At 41.1% G+C, this 20,091-nt stretch overlaps 1 protein-coding gene across 1 annotated transcript in view; it reads right to left on the minus strand.

Moving 5' to 3' along the window:
- tram1.S (translocation associated membrane protein 1 S homeolog) overlaps positions 1-19,618 on the minus strand; it is a 30,022-nt gene extending 10,404 nt beyond the window's left edge. The window contains 5 exon segments of the mRNA NM_001088639.1: positions 447-505; positions 2,172-2,288; positions 2,997-3,115; positions 7,794-7,857; positions 19,439-19,618. Coding sequence (NP_001082108.1) covers positions 447-505; positions 2,172-2,288; positions 2,997-3,115; positions 7,794-7,857; positions 19,439-19,561 — 482 coding nt within the window. The 5' untranslated portion in view covers positions 19,562-19,618.
- Positions 19,619-20,091: the final 473 nt, after the last annotated feature.

Here is a 20,091-nt window from a genome sequence, read left to right on the forward strand (position 1 = left end):
TTTTTTAACCTAACTTACTATGATACTATGTAAGGCAGCTGAAAAATCCTCCGTACAGCCGTATCACTTAACTTACGTTTTTGGCAGAATTTGGGTTAGGAGATGTGGAGCGCAGATCCTGCAGAGTGAGTCACCCTATCGCTTTTTTTTTTTTTATTAGGCAGGAAGCAGTGTTTTCTCATAGTATTTTTTTAATAAAGCATTGATAATACTAAACTTTATGCAGGGTCAATAAATTATTAGTGCAGGGTACATTGGATTTTTTAAATGAAAAAAAATGTAGTGGTACAGTTCCTTCAATGACTGACTGCTACCAGCAACTGCACCGGTACTAGTGTCTGTGTTAGCCAATGAAACGCTGCTGTGTGTTTTCCATCTGCCTATTTGCAGCACAGAAATACATATGCACCGGATTCATAAAACAAACACAAATGTTGAAGACTTACGGAAAGTATGTGTGAGGATACCCTTTCCACAGGCTTATTGGATCCGAAAAATAATTCTCCTAAAATTGAAAATAACAAAATGCATTTTACACATAGAATTACTTATTAAACGTATCTTCTTGCATTCTCTACTGCACACATGCAGCAATTTGTACTTGTCCAATTTGTTACTATGCATGCAATTTGAGGTTTAAATACATTATAATATGAATTAGTTTGCTCAGGCCCAAAGTCAATCTGCGCTCATCTTACAAACACCTACTGACTGATGTAGTTGTCCACTGTGTTTATGTGGAGGATTATACAACCCTCAGAAGAATACTTATGGTGAAATTAGTTACAAACATCCTAATTAACTGTGCAGGCTTAAAATAACATTACTGTATTGAGGTGGTTGCTATGGTAATACCTAGTACCAGAGATATATTGCTGACTCAATGGGCTAGCGGAACGGCCAGCCAATTTAATAATCAGTGTTTTATTTTTTGTGATCTTAATTAACTGTGAGTGAATATCCCTGCTTGTACTGAATAAGCAGCAGGATGTAACTAGCCCATAGCTTTTCTCTTATCTCTTGCATGGAATGGTAAGAGAAGACTTCTAGAGAGAGCGCAACAGCACTACTCGTATAGTAGGTATATTGTGTCTGGGTGCAATCGGCAGAAAATACGGTACAATGTAGACAGAGGATCACACTCACATGACTTATTGTGTTTATTGAAGCAAAAAGCAAATGTTTCAGCTACCACTCTTGGGGGCAAATTCACTAACATTCGTAGTTTCGCCAGGCGCAACTTCGCCGCGCTTCGCCAGCGCTCCGCAAATTCACGAAAAACCGAAGTTGCGCTCAGGGGTAGCGCAAGGTTGCGAAGTTGCGCTAGCGTTGATTCGCTATGTAAAGCGAAGTTACGCTAGCGAAGGCTAATTTGCATACGGCGCGAAATTCAAATTTCAATGGAGGTATACGTATCAGCACTACAAATGCCTAGAAAACCTTCAAATCATCAAATAAAAATTTTATTTTGCCCTACACATGTGCCCACTGTCTAGGTAAGTTGCCATGAGTCAGGAAATGTAGGGGGGAAGGAGGGGAGCCCCAAAAAAATTTTCAATCTTTTTCAGCCTATCACCCATAATGTAGAAAACACGCCAGCGTTTTTTGGGACTTAGAAAAAAATTTGACTTTTTTTGAAACAATCCCTATCTACTGTATTGCGCTTGGCGAAGGAAGTCTAGCGTAAATGGTAGCGTTCAGTACAATGCGCAAGTTAGTGAATTTGCGTAGTTATGTCGCTAGCGAAAATTTGCCAGGCGTAAGGGTGCGAAGTAACACTAGCGAAACTACGCCAGCGTTCGTTAATTTGCGCAGTAACGAAAATGCCAAACGCTAGCGAATTAACGCTAGCGTTCGGCGCTTCGTGAATTTGCCCCTATCAATGTGCTCCATACAACAATCCACAACAATTTAACCACCTATGGGGTCCTCTGTCCTGGTGTCAGGAAGTGGCGTGCCACCTTTTATATCGCGCCTCGTGTTTTTATATGGTCATGAAACTCCTCGGTAACTTATAATATCCTTATATTTTACAAGAGGGGGTACTTTATTCACTATATATATATATATATATATATATATATATATATATATATACTTTCCGAAATAGAATTCATTGTGTTAGTGTAGCCTTTCTTAATTGACAGAACATAACTAGAAAGTCTACTTACTGAGACAATAATGCTTGCTCCCCAAATGCAAGAGAACAGGTAAAATGCACTTAGCTGTCCAGACTCATTAAACTTGCTGTGTTTTGTCTTGGAAAAATGCATACGCCGGTTGATTTTCTGAAACAAGAATAACAGTTTAGACCAAGTGCATAGGAGAAAGACTGTATACACATATATTTTCTAAAAAAAATATATGCTGCACTCCCACATGAGTAATTGGAGTAGTTTGTAGTAAAAAAAAACAAACCACCATTTGGGGCATCATATAAAAAAAAAAAAAGCACTCGGCACATAGGTGTGATTTTCAAAAGCAATTAAAACATATTGTTCACAACATAGTCCAATTTCTGGCAGACGATGCTTATTTGAATATGAATAATTTGTTCATGAGAGTGCTGCACATGTATTTTTTTTTTAACAATAAGTGCTAACCTAAGTATAGTTAGTTGGCCATCGATAAATCACCTCTTCTTCAGGCGACTAAACTCCCCTAAATGCCTTCCTGCCGGCTAGAATGTAAATTGCCAGCGGGAAGGCTTTTGGTGGAGATTAGTCGCCCGAAGAAGAGATTTGTCGATGGCCAACTAATCTCCCCCAGTAGCAGCATGAGCCACTGCCCTAAAACTTCCAAATTGGTCGTTGTACCAAGTGTTTTTCTTAAAATGAAAACATTACTGGGAATTTTATAAGAAATGAAGTTAAACCTCTTTTAGCATTTTCAGCTGCCCCTGCTTGATATAGTTTTTGTGGTGATAGATTATGGGACAAACAGATCTAAACACATACACATCTTTATTCAGGAGACAAACATAAGAATAAACTTACATCTAATACGTATTCTTGTATAACTGCATGTAGTATTATTGCCACCAGCATGTAAAAAAATACAGTGGCCATATCTTTGATGCCATAATGGTACAGCGAAGTGGGTTCTCCAAGCACCCCTGAAAGACAAAGAAAACCGTAAATGCCAATCCATGTTTTATAAGCTTGACTCTTGCACTCCATGCAGTTCATGTTTGTTCAAGCAACTCTGCCCAATGGACCAGTGCACTAAACCCTTAGGGTCAGGGCACAGAGGGAGATACGGGGCGATTGGTTGCCCGGCGACAAATCTCCTCTTCTTCAGGGCGACTAATCTCCCAGAACTGCCTCCCCTGCCTAAATGTAAATCGCCGTCGGCATGGCACTCGGAACGAGTTGTTTTCCCAAAATCGGCCGAAGTTTCCTCGTAAGGCAACTTTGAGTGACTTCGGTAAATGATTCGCTCCGAGTGCCATCCCGCCGGCAATTTACATTTTAGCCGGCGGGGAGGCAGTTTGTGGAGATTAGTCGCCCCGATAAAGAGATTTGTCGCCGGCAACTAATCTCCCCGAATCACTGTGTGTCCTGACCCTTATACTTTTACAGTCTGCAAGATTTGTTTTAATTTCAAAAAAGAGAACTTGCATTTCTTTTACACATAACAATTAATCGTTTTTATCAGAAAATAATCAGTAATTGTGCATTTAGGCTAGGCCACACCCTGCTGTTTCTCATCCCCTCAGCTCACAACTGCGCTTTTCTGTGTCTGCACCTGAATCCACTTCGTCTGTCTGGGTGCAAACACACTGAGCAGATTTTGATATGGAAATGTATAATCACGTGCAATGGCAATTTATAAGGGAGGACCGAAACGTTGATTAAATAAACATTAACTTTGAAGAAAAAATTCCCTGTGTGCACCAGCATCTATGCACTTATATAAGGGATGCACAGAATCCACTATTTTGGATTCGGCCGAACCCTTCATGACAGATTCAGCCAATACCGAACCAAATCCTAATTTGCATATGCAAATTAGGGGTGGGAAGGGGAAAACATGTTTTACTTCCTTGTTTTGAGACAAAAGGTCATGCAATTTCCCTCCCGCCCCTAATTTGCATATGTAAATTAGGATTCAGTTTGGCCAGGGAGAAGGATCCAGCCGAATCCAAATCCTGCTGAAAAAGGCTGAATCCTGAACAAAACCTGGATTCGGTGCATCCCTAATTTATATACACACATTCTATATTCAGCTTAACAATACTGTTTTGACATCCCTTTATTAGAGTTAACAGGCTTTTATATAAATTGATAAAGATGGCATACAAAACCATGGCAAGCATCCTTTACTGATTGCAAGTTGCTTTTAATGATGTGATGAAATCTGATTTTTTTTTTAAAAAAAAAAAATGAACCTCACAAGTGATGAGATGATGCAGCTTGGCACGTGATCAAATAATGATTCCCACTCATGTTCTTCTGAGACTGACAGTGGGCTGTTTTGTGATAAACACAAGCTGCATCTAAATATAGGAACCGAACAGCTGGGAAGTTGCGGCTATTGTGGAACCGGCCACCCCCCCCCGATAATAGGATAATATGGGTTTCTAAGGTAGCTCACAGTGGAATTAGATATAAGCCTTGCTATAAAGAGCAAAGTGATAAACAGAAAAGACTGCATTTATCTCATAGTACTATCAGTTGGCTTTTTGAAAGGCCATGTGTATCTCACTTGAGAGAAATAAATGTCACATAGACTGAAACCCGTAGATGCCAATGCATTTGTGAAGGTGAGGCAATACTCAGATAAACAAGTTTTGGGTGAGGGAAGCTCAATGGCTCCAAACAAACATGTTTTATACATACAATTACATTTGTGAGCCATATTTAAAATGATTCCAATAGTTCTCTACAGTAATCCCAGTAGAGCAGAGGCTGTTAGATAACAAAGAATCACAAACATCCAGTCAAATGGATAGAATAATCATTAGATAGAAGTGGCAAAGTTTTCTCCATGCTGTAGGTGCTGGTATTTCTACATACAGCCTATCACAAAATAAAAGGCGAATGCAAGCGTAACTAAAAAAAAACCCTACCCCCCTACCCTATGTAGACCCCCTCCCTCCTCCCCTCCGGCCTAGCTGCCCCTCTTGGGAAATGCCCCTAACTTTTTACTTAACCCTCCGTGCAGATTAAGGGATCGTAGTTCACGGCAGCCATCTTCCGGGTATTCTGTGACTGAGACCGGCGAAGCGGTGCAGTTGGAGCAATTTACCAGATTGCGATAACTGCATATGTGCCGAAATGGACGGAAATTGCCGAAGTGACGGAAGAAGAAACAAAGACCCGGAAGATGGCTGCGACCCCTGAATTTGCACTGAGGCGTAAGTAAAAAGTTAGGGGCATTTCCCCAGGGGGGCAGCTCGGCTGGGGGGAGGAGGGTCTACGTAGGGTGGGGGGGGGGTAGGTTTTTTTTTTTAGTTAACATTGAATTCTCTTTTAAATATAAGCTACACCTCATGGAAAAAGAAAACATTCTAAATATAAATCACTTAAAAATCCTGTACCAATTCTGAAATCAGTTACTCTGCAGTATCCTGCGATCAGTAACCTGTCTCTTTTCATGCAGGAGTCAGAGTCAGATTTTGATTGACAGCTCTAGTACCCAGATAATGTAATGTTAAAGGGGTCTTTCACCTCCCAAACACTATTTCGGTTGAGTTGTTTTCAGATTGTTCACCATAAACAATGACTTTTTTCAATTGCTTTCCAACTTTTGTTTTTTTTCCCACATTTGAAGTTTAAAGTTTCTGTCTCTGGGGTTTCAGTTTTTGGCAGCTCAGCGATCCAGGAGCAGAATCTCAAGTGTTACAATTTGCTACATTTTTGTTGATATTTTCAGTTTTTCCAAAATTGAAGTTTGAATTCAATATTCCTGTCTGTGTTTTAGTCTGGCAGCTCAGTATTCCGGGTGCAGATGCAGGTGAATTGTTACAATTTGCTATATAAGCGGATACATTTCTCAGCAGTATCTGTTGAATATTAGCAACTACTGTATCAATTCTAACAGCTGCCTTTAATGAAACTTGGGTATTCTGCTCAGCAGGAACAAAGATAACAAATGTTTCTAAATGTATCAATTTAGAACGGCTTTAGAAGGTGAAAAATGAAACTTTACACTTCAAATAGAAAGGATTTGGAAAAAGTCTATTTCTGATGAATAATCTGAAACCAATTGAACTGAAAAAAGTGAAGGTGAATCGCCCCTTTAAAGGCAACTGTTAGGATCAATACAATAGTTGCTAATATTCCACAGATGCTGCTGAGAAATGTATCAACTAATATAGCAAATTGTAACAATGCATCTGCACCCGGAATACTGAGCTGCCAGACTAAAACACAGATAGGAATATTGAATTCAAACTTCAATTTTGGAAAAACTGTATATAATTTGAAGAAAAAAAATGGAAAGCAATGGAGTAAATCTTTAATTCTGGTGGACAACCTAAAAACAACTGAACTTGTAAAACAGTTTGGAAGGTGAACAACCCCTTTAAAAGGACCAGTAACAGAAAATTTTTAAAGAAAAAAAATTCGTTAGTATGCTTCGAAAAAAAGACACCACCACAAATTAGACTTTAAAGTCGCTAAGTCTTCATTAAAGGAGACGGAAACCCCCTGGGCGCAAAACCGCTCCCCCATGTTGTCCACCCTCCCTCCTCCCCCCTGGCCTACCTGTCCCCCTGGGCAAATGCCCCTAACTTGTTACTCACCCCTCTGCGCAGGTCCTGTCCACGGCGTTCACAGTCGCCATCTTCTCCCACGCGCGTCTTCTTCCTGCTTTGACCAGCGTCTTCTGGCGCATGCGCAGTAGGAACATTTACCGGTAAGGCTCTACTGTGCATGCGCTGAATGTCACGAAGTTTTCCGATTTCGTGACATTCGGCGCATGCGCAGTAGAGCTGTACCGGTAAATGTTCCTACTGCGCATGCGCCAGAAGACGCCAGTCAAAGCAGGACGAAGACGCGCGTGGGAGAAGATGGCGACTGTGAACTCCGTGGACAGGACCTGCGCAGAGGGGTGAGTAACAAGTTAGGGGCATTTGCCCAGGGGGACAGGTAGGCCAGGGGGGAGGAGGGAGGGTGGGCAACACGGGGGAGGGGGGAGGGGTTTTTGCGCCCAGGGGGTTTCCTTCTCCTTTAAGAAATAACTTTCCGAAACTCAACTTGCGATCCTCTTCAGAAAAAGCGATCAGCGATCCATCGTGCGGCACCACTCCATTTCTTCTCCCTGCTTTCCTTATAGGAAAAAAATCGAGTGCCGCATGATGTCGCTGTTTCTGAAGAGGAGCGCAAGCAGCGCTTTGTTAAGTTATTTCTTAATAAAGACTTAGCGATTTTAAAGTTTAATGTGTATTGCTGTCTTTTTTTCGTACCATACGGACAAATTTTTTTCAGAACATTTTTGAGGTTACTGGTCCTTTAACGGTCATTCAGCTAGCTGTCAATTCAAATCTGGCTGTGAATTTTGCTTGGAGAGACCAAATGCTCAGAATTCTCTTGAAATAATATATATGAAGTGTTTGTACGAGACATATACCATAAATCTAACACATTTATGCCATTAATTAATTTGCATATATAAAAAGCAACAAATGGGCACATAAATGATATTTATTTAAATAAAGTGGTGAGGGTGAAATCCTAGGACCCTGGTTGCAGGGTGTGGGGGGGGAAAAAAGTTGCATTTATGCTGCATATGGCCATCTATGGACAATAAAGATATTTAAAACCAGTCAGGATAGGAAAGGTACTTGCCTTCTACTGGAATGGTGACATTGTACTGGAGTGTGACAAACATGACAGCCACCTTTGCTGTAATCTAGGAAAGAAAAGACAAAAAGTGAGTAAGGAAGAATATTGAGCCCTGGAGGTCTCCATCTAATGCTGATACAAGCTAAAATCCCATGTTATTATATAGTATTTTGATAAAGTTCTACTAATCATACACACCACTTTTCAAACTAAGACAAACTGGATGTAGCACGTTAGCAACTGGATTTCTGGTAACAACCAGAAAGATTCTGTACAAATTGACCATCTGATGAGGTGGCCAAATAGCACTGTTCTATTGGTGTTGGCCTTGTTCTGACAAGAAATGAGGAGCAGCCACTCAGAAGGTACAATTTCAGTCTGGACTGACCATCACAGGATTGTCTGTTGCAAAATGCCCTGAGCTACTGTACATGCCTGACCAAATCTTGTAAAGAATGCTGCTTTCTTAATACCTTGGATTATACAGTAAGTACCTGCTCTATTTTACTAGAAACAACATTAAAGGAACAGTTCAGTGTGAAAATAAAAACTGGGTAAATAGAATAGAAAAAATGTTTCTAATATAGTTAGACATCAGCCTTTATACATTACATTTTTGGCTAACTAACATAATAGCCAGAACACTAGTTCTTGCTTTTCAGCTCTCTAACTCTGAGTTAGTCAGCGATTTGAAGGGGGGGCCCCACATGGGACATATGTAAGTGAGTTTGCAACTGATCAGATTCAAAAGCAACAGATATGACCCACGTGGCCCCTCCTCAAGTCTCTGATTGGTTACTGCCTGTTAACCAGCCAGCGTAAACCAAGAGAGCTGCAAAGCAGGAAGTAGTGTTCTGGCTATTATGTTAGACATCCAGTCACTCCAGCCTTTATACATTACATTTTTGGCTAACTAACTATATCAGAAACATGTTTTATTTTGCACAGCATATCTTCCATGATACTTCCAACAGGTTAATCCAAAGAGCAGCTGTTGAATTTTTGTTTTTGTTTTAAAAACTATATTCCTTGTATATTTAACGCTGGATTGCTGAACACAGTACTCAGGGCCTTCATAAATGCATTTACAAACATGCTGAGCAGGTAAAAACACATATTATATGCTGTGTATCCTGTGCCTTTTCCCCTTTTTCCAGCATGAATGGCTGCCCCCATGACTACACAGCAGCTTGTTTACATAAACTATAGTAGGCTTTCTGAAGCAAACACACAGTTTTTATCAGGGTAGAGCAACAGTACATATATATATATTTTAATTACTTTCAGTTTTTGGTGTTCGTGTTCCTTTAATCTACCAATAAGGGCCCTTTAGACCGATACTGCAGTTTATCTGCCTATGGGGACCTCTGATAGGCCAACCCAATGGATACCTGGGCAAAAATGACCCAGATGACAACTGTGTGGGTATGATATTCCAATTGGATCAGGGACCACATTGGTTAGTTCATGCAGTCCTCACCCAACGGCTGGTATACCGACTGTTGTAATCCGATTGTTTGGCCTTAGGGTCAACTATTGGATTAAAACACGAGATATCAGGGACAGATCCGCATGTTTTCTCGACCGGATCTTATAGTACATCACTGCTTTAATTTTGTTTTTGTGAGTTTCAAACACAACCCTCTTTTTTATTATCTTAAACACACATCAACTGCAAAAAGCACAACATGGTGTGTTAAAAACAAAACACAATTAAATAATTCAATTAGCTGATGCGCTTAGGTATGTCAACAACACAAAAAATTTCACCCATGTGCAAGAGCCCAAACTCTCCTCACCCCCAAGAAAAAGTCGCCATGTTTTGCATTTTTTTCAGCAACAAGTCAAATACTCCATAAGCCAACAGCAGCTTTTGTGCTATTGCTGTGTTAGTAGTCTGGTTTATTTGAGTAATAACTATTATGGCTTTGCACAATTAAATGAAATAAATAAACGCATGACGAGGTAAAGGTAGTGTAAAATATGCATCCAACCCACAGAAACACAACACAATAGAATACAGGGACAGAATATACACAATACCCTGTATTGTCCTCGACTTACATACAATACACACTTACAAACGGGGGCTTTTACAGAAACATACTATGGTTTGCTTGGCCTTTATTAGCATTTTGCTTTAATAAACCACCTACTCCCCTCTGGCGTGTGTTGTCTACGGCAGAGCACAGAAAGGTAAAAATAAATACTATGTTAAAGGAGAAGGAAAGCTACTGAAGCAGTTTATTGCCAATAGATTAGCCACAATAGAGCAAGCTCAAACACTATATTTATTCTGCAGAATGCTTTACCATTCCAGAGTAAACAGCTCTATAAACTCTGTTTGTTTAGGATAGCAGCTGCCATGTTAGCTTGGTGTGACATCACTTCCTGCCTCAGTCTCTGTCAGCTCACTCATAGCTCTGAGCTCAGATTGCAGCAGGGAGGGAGAGTGTGGAGAGGAGTAAACTGAGCATGCTCAAACCCATCACTGGAGGTTTCTGTTGAAAACAGGAAGTCTGATAGAGAAACCCATGTATACGCAATATAAGGAAAGTATTTTTTTTTTTTTTGAGAGGATTCAGAGCAGCATTACTTTGAGGTTTACCAGTGTATTTATATAGACAGTTCTGATAAAGCTTACTTAGTTTTAGCCTTGCCTTCTCCTTTAAGATAAACATCTGTCTACGTTGTATTTAATAAGTAAATGTTTCAACTTACATACAAATTCCACTTAAGAACAAACCTACAGACCCTATCTCGTACGTAACCCTAATAAGATTTATATCATTGTTATCTCACGTGGAGAAAACCTAATGCAGTTACCAGCATGCCTGATTGCACAGCAAAGAGTCACGATAGTATCTTTAATCAAAAGAAGGACCTAAAATACAATCAGTGATAGAAATATTTCCTGCATAACTACGTCCACTTGGGGGTTATTGACTATCTCTATGGATAATTTGGAACGATCAGAAGAAACACACTGGCAATGCAATCTGATAACTCAGTCATGTAAAAAGGTGATTCTAATTTTATTGTATTTTATTTTTTACAGTTTCTGTTGTGAACAGCAGGGAATCTTCCCAGGAGGGTCTAGCCTGTCCAATTTACACAAGACAACTCATGCAAAAGTGGGATTCACTGGAGATTTATGAGAACAGGGACAACTTGGTTTTCATACACAAACTCGTAGACGACAACAACCAGTAAAAAAAAAAAATACACTAAATCCAGCCTGGGATCTCCCATGTCTGTTTGCTTTATGGATCATATGTCTGAGTTAAGCAGTACAGTACTGCCACGTTAACACTGCAGCTCCAGGCATCCAGCCAGCACAAGTACAACACACTGCAGCCTTCACTATACGCTTCATATACCCCTCGACTTACCAAATGCAACACTCCTCACAATGATATAGTTCTAGTTCATTAATAGTACCAGGTGCAGAAGCTATACATGTTCCCAGCTACAAAAATCATTGCACTGATCTACAGCAATGATAATGACACAAAGGTCTTGTTTTTTAACAGAAAAAAACATCTGCTAATAAAGTTTGTCACCCCCCCATTAAATCTACATCCATATACGTCAATTTAGCTGTAATTGGCTTATGATGCAGATTTCCTATGCTGGCAGTTTATCCAGCCAAGATTTTTTGTCCAACATCTGTCAGAAAATCAATCTGTCAGGTTAGACGATTTTCATTGTTCACAGTTCTATCCAGTTCTATCCACTGTCCAATTGTTAACAGGTCCAAGCAGGTAGCAACCTACAGGTAGCAACCGGGCGGCATAGGTGGGCTGTCTAGCTCCCACCCTGTCCCTACGTAGATAGGCAGGTTTTTGCTAATGTGGGTCACTCATGGAAGGGTGGGAACGGGTGGCACGATACTGAGGCACTTTCAGAATTTACTCATGGAGAGGTCTAACTAAAATTTAATTTGGCACCACCGTTCTACCATATGCTCCTTTTTAATTGATTGTTTTTTTATGGACACTTGTCCAGCACTGCAGACAGTTGGTCATTGCAGTGAGTGTGTGGCTTATGAGCGTTCCTCATTTTAGTATGTTTTCAGTAAAGGTTACGTTTTAATCGTTTGTTACTTTTCACATGTATCACACTGAACTAGTTTGTGTTGAAGTGTGTGGTTGAAACTCAAAGTCAAAAATACCCATTTCATTTCAACCTCTTTGTACCTTTGCTTTAAATATCACTTTAAATAGCCATCGTACATGTAAACAATAGTTTTAGGATAAGCTTGGACCTACGATAACAAAAAGATCTATGGCCACATAAAGTCACAAACAGCTCGTTAAGATTGCACTATGAGGAACATATTATGAATGATCTTCCTTTTTAAGTACAAGTATGGGATCCGTTATCAGAAAAACAATTATCCAGAAAGATCCAAAAAAATGAATTCCAGGAATGCCATCTCCTATAGACTCTGTTTTAGGCAAATCCTTTTGCTCGGTTAAAATAAAACAATACCTTGAACCAAACTAAGGTATAATTAACACTTATTGGAGGCAAAACCAGCAAAGTGGGTTTAATTTAATGTTTAAGGGTCAGGGCACACGATCAGATTTGAGGAGATGAGTCGCCCGACGACAAATCTCCTCTTCTTCAGGGCGATTAATCTTCCCAAACTGACTCCGGACGCTAGAATGTAAATCGCTGGCTGGATGGCACTAGGAGCGCTTCGTTTGACGAAGTCGCCTCACGAGGAAACTTCTGGCGACTTCGGAAAACGAATCGATCCGACTGCCATTCTGCCGGCGATTTACATTCTAGCCGGAGGGAGGCAGTTCAGGAACATTAGTCGCCCTGAAGAAGTGGAGATTTGTTGCTGGGTGACTAATCTCCCCGAATCTGAGCGTGTGCCCTTACCCTAATGAGACAAAGTATGGAGATCTAAATTACATAAAGATATTTATCCAAAAAAAAAAACAGGTCCCAAGCATTTTGGATAACAGGTCCCATATCTGTATGTTAAAATGCAACAGTCAGTAAACTCCCAACTCACCTGTGCAACAAAACACAACTACGCAGACTAGGGCCAGACTACTGCAGATCTCGGTTTGCAGGGAAACAGGCAGAGAATCTGATTCCTGCTCATGCTCCTCTGCTCCAGCGTTGTATCCACTTGGCGGATTTTGGTGCTGAAACGCGTCATTTTACAATTTTCTCTAAAATTCGCCCAGGCAGCGTATTTTCCGCCTGCAGAGACTCCATATATTCAGGCCCTAGTCTTACAGTTTCCAATGCAGAACTGCAGTGCAAACATACAAGATTGAATGAGCTGTGATATGTAAATACTAGGTTCACAGACGCTAAGAGCTTGACACAAAGCTACGCTCAAGCTGCGGCTCTAAGTACACAAGGAATACACGGGTCAGTAGCACCGGCTGATACATTAGATAGCTTTAAAGGGATACTGTCATGGGAAAAAAAATTTTTTCAAAATGAATCGGTTAATAGTGCTGCTCCAGCAGAATTCTGCGCTGAAATCCATTTCTCAAAAGAGCAAACAGATTTTTTTATATTCAATTGTAAAATCTGACATGGGGCTAGACATATTGTCAATTTCCCAGCTGCCCCAAATCATGTGACTTGTGCTCTGATAAACTTCAATCACTCTTTACTGCTGTACTGCAAGTTGGAGTGATATCACCCCCTCCCTTTTCCCCCCCAGCAGCCAAACAAAAGAACAATTGGAAGGTAACCAGATAACAGCTCCCTAACACAAGATAACAGCTGCCTGGTAGATCTAAGAACAACACTCAATAGTAAAAACCCATGTCCCACTGAGACACATTCAGTTACATTGAGAAGGAAAAACAGCAGCCTGCCAGAAAGCATTTCTCTCCTAAAGTCACATGACCAGGGGCAGCTGGGAAATTGACAAAATGTCTAGCCCCATGTCAGATTTCAAAATTGAATATAAAAAAATCTGTTTGCTCTTTTGAGAAATGGATTTCAGTGCAGAATTATCCTGGAGCAGCACTATTAACTGATGTGTTTTGAAAAAAAAACATGTTTTCCGATGACAGGATCCCTTTAAGAAGGGGTTGGATGGCTTTTTAGCAAGTGAGGGAATACAGGGTTATGGAAGATAGCTCATAGTACAAGTTGATCCAGGGACTGGTCTGATTGCCATTTTGGAGTCAGGAAGGAATTTTTTCTCCCTCTGAGGCAAATTGGAGACGCTTTCAGATTGTTTTTTTTTTTGCCTTCCTCTGGATCAACTAGCAGTTAGGCAGCTTAAAATAGAGTTAATAGGTTGAACTTGATGGACGGGTGTCTTTTTTCAACCAAACTTACTATGTTACTATGTATTCCGTGATCCAGGAATAGGCAATATGTGCTCCCATTTCCAGGAATGCTGCATAAGCAAAGCTTTAAACTTGCTCTAACTAAGTACAGGTTATGGGCAGAGGGATTGTACTGCAGCGCGAGGTCTGTAGAAAGCCATGAGCAGTTCTGCTGGCTAGTGGCTAACCATTCCAGTAATGCCGAGCCATATGCCCCTGCGACCCTGCTCCCTCTGATAGCTTGCTGTCAGGACATTATGACACTATAGAAGGAGTTGGGGGAAAAAAAAGTTTAGCCAGACAAACTGTAAACGATAAAAAACCAAGAGGGAAAAAATTACACATCCAACTACCCATTAATCAAATACAAACAGAAAATAAAAAAAATCAATGGTGCTGTGACCTTTTAATATTATACAAGTAGCAAAACGCTCAGAGGATATTTACAAAGGTTATAAATTCACTGCAAAGTTGTTAATCTATCCATTTCTAAAGCATTAAAAATGTTTGTATACAAAAAAAAATAACTATTTGACTATCAATTTACTACCAAACAGAGTTTCCATGTACACTTGTAAAACAGGTATGGAATCCGTTATCCAGAATGATTGGGACCTGGGGTTTTCTAGATAATGGATCTTTCAGCAATTTAGATCTTCATACCATAAGTCTACAAGAAAATCATGTAAACATGAAATAAACCCAATAGGCTAGTTTAGATTCCAATAAGAATTAATTATATCTTAGTTTGGATCAAAGTAGAAGGTCTTGTTTTGTTAATACAGAGAAAAAGGAAAAAAAATTTTAACATTTGGATTATTTAGATAAAGTTGAGTCTATGGGAGACAGCCTTTCTGTAATTCAGAGCTTTCTGGATAATGGATCCCATATCCGTGCCTTCTAATACTTGCTAAGAACATTTTATTATGGGGTTGTAATCCATTTATTGCAGTGATACAACCCACAAAAAGAAATTGTGATGGTTTAAATCTTTTATCAAAGACTGTATTTGTGGTTTTGGCCGAGCAATAAATGGATGAAACAATCCTTTATAAAACTTCATACAAACATATACAAGTCACAATGCTTCTTAACAGGCCATCATTTTGCTATTTCCCATTGCTGCTGTGCTGTATAAACTATTAAGTCTTTCAGTTTCATGTGAGATAGATAAGGCGGTGTCAGAAGATCATTTCCCAGTTAATTTTTGCTCAATCTCAACCTGAAATGAACCAGCAAGTGTATCTTTTTTTAGTTGTAATATTGGTGTGTAGGAGCCATCTCAGGTGATTTTGCCTGGTCATGTGCTTTCAGAAAGAGCCAGCACTTTAGGATGGAAGTGCTTTCTGGCAGGCAGTTGTTTCTTGTACTCAATGTAGCTGAATGTGTCGCAGTAGGACCTGGAGTCTACTATTGAGTGCTGTTCTTAGATCTACCAGGCAGCTGTTATCTTGTGTTAGGGAGCTGCTATCTGGTTACCTTCCCATTGTTCTGTTGTTAAAGGAAAAGGAAAGGTTAAAAGTCTGTAAGCCTTATCTGAAAGGTCCACCTTAAAAAACCAGTAAACCCTCAAAGTAATGCTGCTCTGAGTCCTCTGTCAAAAGAAACACATCATTTCTTTCCTTCTATTGTGTACACGTGGGTTTCTGTATCAGACTTCCTGCCTTCAGCTTAAAACCTCTTTGCCCTGGGCGTGAGCATGCTCAGTTTGCTCCTCTTCCCCCCCCCTTCTCTGCTGTGATCTGAGCCCAGAGCTATAAGCGAGCAGGGAGAGACTCCGGAAGGAAGTTTGCTCCTCCCGCCCTTCCCTTCTCTGCTGTAATCTGAGCCCAGAGCCATGAGTGAGCAGGAAGAGACTCAGGCAGGAAGTGATGTCACGCCAAGCTAATACTGCAGCTGCTACCCTAAACAAACAGAGCTTCTAAAGCTTTTTACTCAGGTATGGTAAAACATTCTACAGAATAAATATAGCATTCTAGCTTGTACTATTGCAGCTAATCTATTGGCAATAAACTGCCTCCATAGCTTTCCTTTTCCTTTAAGATGTTGGGGGGGGGGGGGGGGTGATATCAGCCCAACTTGCAGCACAGCAGTAAAGAGTGACTGAAGTTTATCTAGAGCACATGAATGGGGGCAGCTGGGAAACTGACAATATGTCTAGCCCCATGTCAAATTTCCAAATTTCTGTGCAGAAATCTGCTGGAGCAGCACTATTAACATGACTATCATTTTTTCCCATGACAGTATACCTTTAAGTTACATGCAGCATTTTCTCTGCTGGCCAATCCACTGCATCACAACATATTACGGATCGAAATGCACTAAAAAAAAAAAAAGCATGAATTGCCTGCCAGTGATGCTGGAAAACAGGATGGTTGGCAGCAGACTGGAAAGTCTCTAGCAGAGACAATGTCACATGACATAAGCCTATGATACAGGCCTCAAACATCTGCCAAGTATTATAGTGAAGGGGAACTGTCTTTACTAGGGAAAGCCGAGGGCATATCCTATTGCACACAGATAGGACACGTCTATAACATAGACATGAGGAGCTTAAGGTACAATTTTTTTTTTAAGATGACACTTTTTAGCTGAAATTGAAACAATCACCTTATATTATTTCCTATTGCCTGCCTAATTAGGTAGTTTGAAAAACACCATGTTCCCTTTAAAACCAAGAAGGAATGGGTTAAACGATTTCCTTGGAGTGCAGGTATTTGTCATGTACTTAAAGGAACGGTAACAGCAAAAAGTGAACATGAGTAATAAAAATATAATGTACTGTTGCCCTGCACTGGTAAAACTGGTGTGTTTGCTTCAGAATGACTACTATAGGTTATATAAACAAGCTGCTGTGTAGTAATGGCGGAAATTGAAAAAAGGCTATATGGCACAGGTTAAATAGTGGATAAATAATAACATTATGTTCTACAGAGCTTATCTGCTATGTAGCCTTTTCTCCTTTGAATGGCTGCCCCCATTGCTACACAGCAGCTGATTTATATAAACTACAGTAGTGTTTCTGAAGCAAATACAGCAGTTTTACCAGTGCAGAGCAACACTGCATTCTATTTTTATTACCTTAAAACAATTACATTTTTTGATGTTACAGTTTCTTTAACCTGTTACAAGACATATGGTTTTATCAGCTGTACCAGCAGAGCAGTATCTATAGGTAGACGAGTACTTTGCTACTACCTGGGACCTCAGACCTGGGCTGTAGTTAAACAGCTGAAAAGGCACAGCATACAGACATCTGTGATAGGAGAAACTAGCAGAGTACTAGCAGAGTACTAGCAGAGTTGAGAAATGGTAGGGCCACAAAGAAAATTAAGATTCCAGTTCTGGAGTCCCTACATTCACTCACACAAACTAACATATGTTAGAGTAATCTTTCAATAGGGTATGGGTACTCAATAAAATACACAGAGTAGGGCTATGTATTTTCACGTGTGCCTTCTTTTAAAAGGGAGACACATCAACTGTTACACAAGAAGACATTCCACCTCACAAGAGGTCCTTGTAACTGCTGGAATAGTCCTGCTATAAAAGCCTTTGCAGTATGTACCCCAGCTATGGAACATGAATCCTCCTGGTCACCAACTCCTTTTTAGTGCAGGACTCTTAAGTTATAGCAAAATATGTGAAGCCCCGACTCTTTTGTAGTAGTGTTCATACCCTTTTAAATATTTAACATTCATTTATAAAGTCCCAACATATCCTGCAGCACTGTGCAATAGATGTAATTAAAAGGCACCAATTATACCTGCTGCTACTATAGGGAATATCTCTCCCTACTATCGAACAGCCACTGTCCCTTCCCAGAGACTTTTATCCTACTGTTAGTATAGGCACCATCTCTCCCTACTATACCTGCTATCCCACAGCCACAGTCCCTTCCCAGAGACTATTATCCCACTGTTACACTAGGCACCATCTCTCCCTACTATACCTGCTATCCTACAGTCACACTCCCTTCCCAGAGACTATTATCCCACTGATACTATAGGCACCATCTCTCCCTACTATACCTGCTATCTCACAGTCACACTCCCTTCCCAGAGACTGTTATACCCACTGTTACTATAGGCACCATCTCTCCCTACTATACCTGCTATCCCACAGCCACAGTCCCTTCCCAGAGACTATTATCCCACTGTTACACTAGGCACCATCTCTCCCTACTATACCTGCTATCCTACAGTCACACTCCCTTCCCAGAGACTATTATCCCGCTGTTACTATAGGCACCATCTCTCCCTACTATACCTGCTATCCCACAGTCACACTCCCTTCCCAGAGACTATTATCCCACTGATACTATAGGCACCATCTCTCCCTACTATACCTGCTATCTCACAGTCACACTCCCTTCCCAGAGACTGTTATACCCACTGTTACTATAGGCACCATCTCTCCCTACTATACCTGCTATCCTACAGTCACACTCCCTTCCCAGAGACTATTATCCCGCTGTTACTATAGGCACCATCTCTCCCTACTATACCTGCTATCTCACAGTCACACTCCCTTCCCAGAGACTGTTATACCCACTGTTACTATAGGCACCATCTCTCCCTACTATACCTGCTATCCCACAGTCACACTCCCTTCCCAGAGACTATTATCCCACTGATACTATAGGCACCATCTCTCCCTACTATACCTGCTATCTCACAGTCACACTCCCTTCCCAGAGACTGTTATACCCACTGTTACTATAGGCACCATCTCTCCCTACTATACCTGCTATCCCACAGCCACACTCCCTTCCCAGAGACTATTATGCACTGTTACTATAGACACCATCTCTACTATACCTGTTATCCCACAGTCACACTCCCTTCCCAGAGACTATTATCCACTGTTACTATAGACACCATCTCTACTATACCTGCTATCCCACAGTCACACTCCCTTCCCAGAGACTATTATCCACTGTTACTATAGGCACCATCTCTCCCTACTATACCTGCTATCCCACAGTCACACTCCCTTCCCAGAGACTATTATCCCACTGTTACTATAGGCACCATCTCTCCCTACTATACCTGCTATCCCACAGTCCCTTCCCAGAGACTAATATCCCACTGCTACTATAGACACCATCTCTACTATACCTGCTATACCTATACAAGTTCCTCACAGCTCCTTTTCTATTCGGTCACCACGAGAGACAGTTGTGCATGCTTCAGAGCCCAGAAAGGATAACAATATCACATGTGAGCCATGTTGGTATAAGCAATAGTTCCCTATGCCCCAGGAGAGGAGCAGGTCGGTGCCACCCAGAAGGACTATGGGCTCGGCCTTTCCCAGCTGTTCTGCTCTCACCTCGAACATAAGGCCGAGCAGGAAGACCATGGCCAGGCAGGAGACGATGTCCGCATGGTTCTGGATAATGAACTCGTGGCTGAGCACCGGCGGGGTCTTGCTGTTCTTCTTACGGATGCCCATGGTGGTAGGATGGCGCATGCAGGGCCGCGGCTTGTATCTGCCACACACACACCAGCGACACGGGAGGCACTTTCTAGGATCTCCCTCCTCCTCCTCTCCTCTCCTCTCCTCTCCTCCCCCTGTGTCTAAAGCTGACGTTGTACTGTACCGCTGCCAACCACGTCAGCACTGTTAGGAGGAGCCTCGTTCCCCCAGGAAACGTGACCCTGAGACCCAGCAATTCCTGCCGCCATCTTTGTTATTGGTGCCAGTCCGCAGATCCGTGAAAGGCTCCGTTTATCCACAACAAAACATGACACACAGCCGCGCTTGGTTCCTAAAGGAAGCTGGCAAAATACACTGAAAATGGGAATGAAAGCTCTAGTTGATTGGCTGTGATAACCTCTGTCCAATTAGAAACAATTCAATGTTAGAATCGGATGTGTGTAACCTGCGTGCACCTCAGCGTACCAGGGACATTTGTCTCTACAAGCGTTTTAGGTCTCGGATTTCGCAGATTTGTTCTTTATGAAAACATATTGCCAGTTAAA

Source organism: Xenopus laevis, chromosome 6S (assembly GCF_017654675.1).
Source record: "Xenopus laevis strain J_2021 chromosome 6S, Xenopus_laevis_v10.1, whole genome shotgun sequence".
Lineage (NCBI taxonomy): Eukaryota > Metazoa > Chordata > Amphibia > Anura > Pipidae > Xenopus > Xenopus laevis.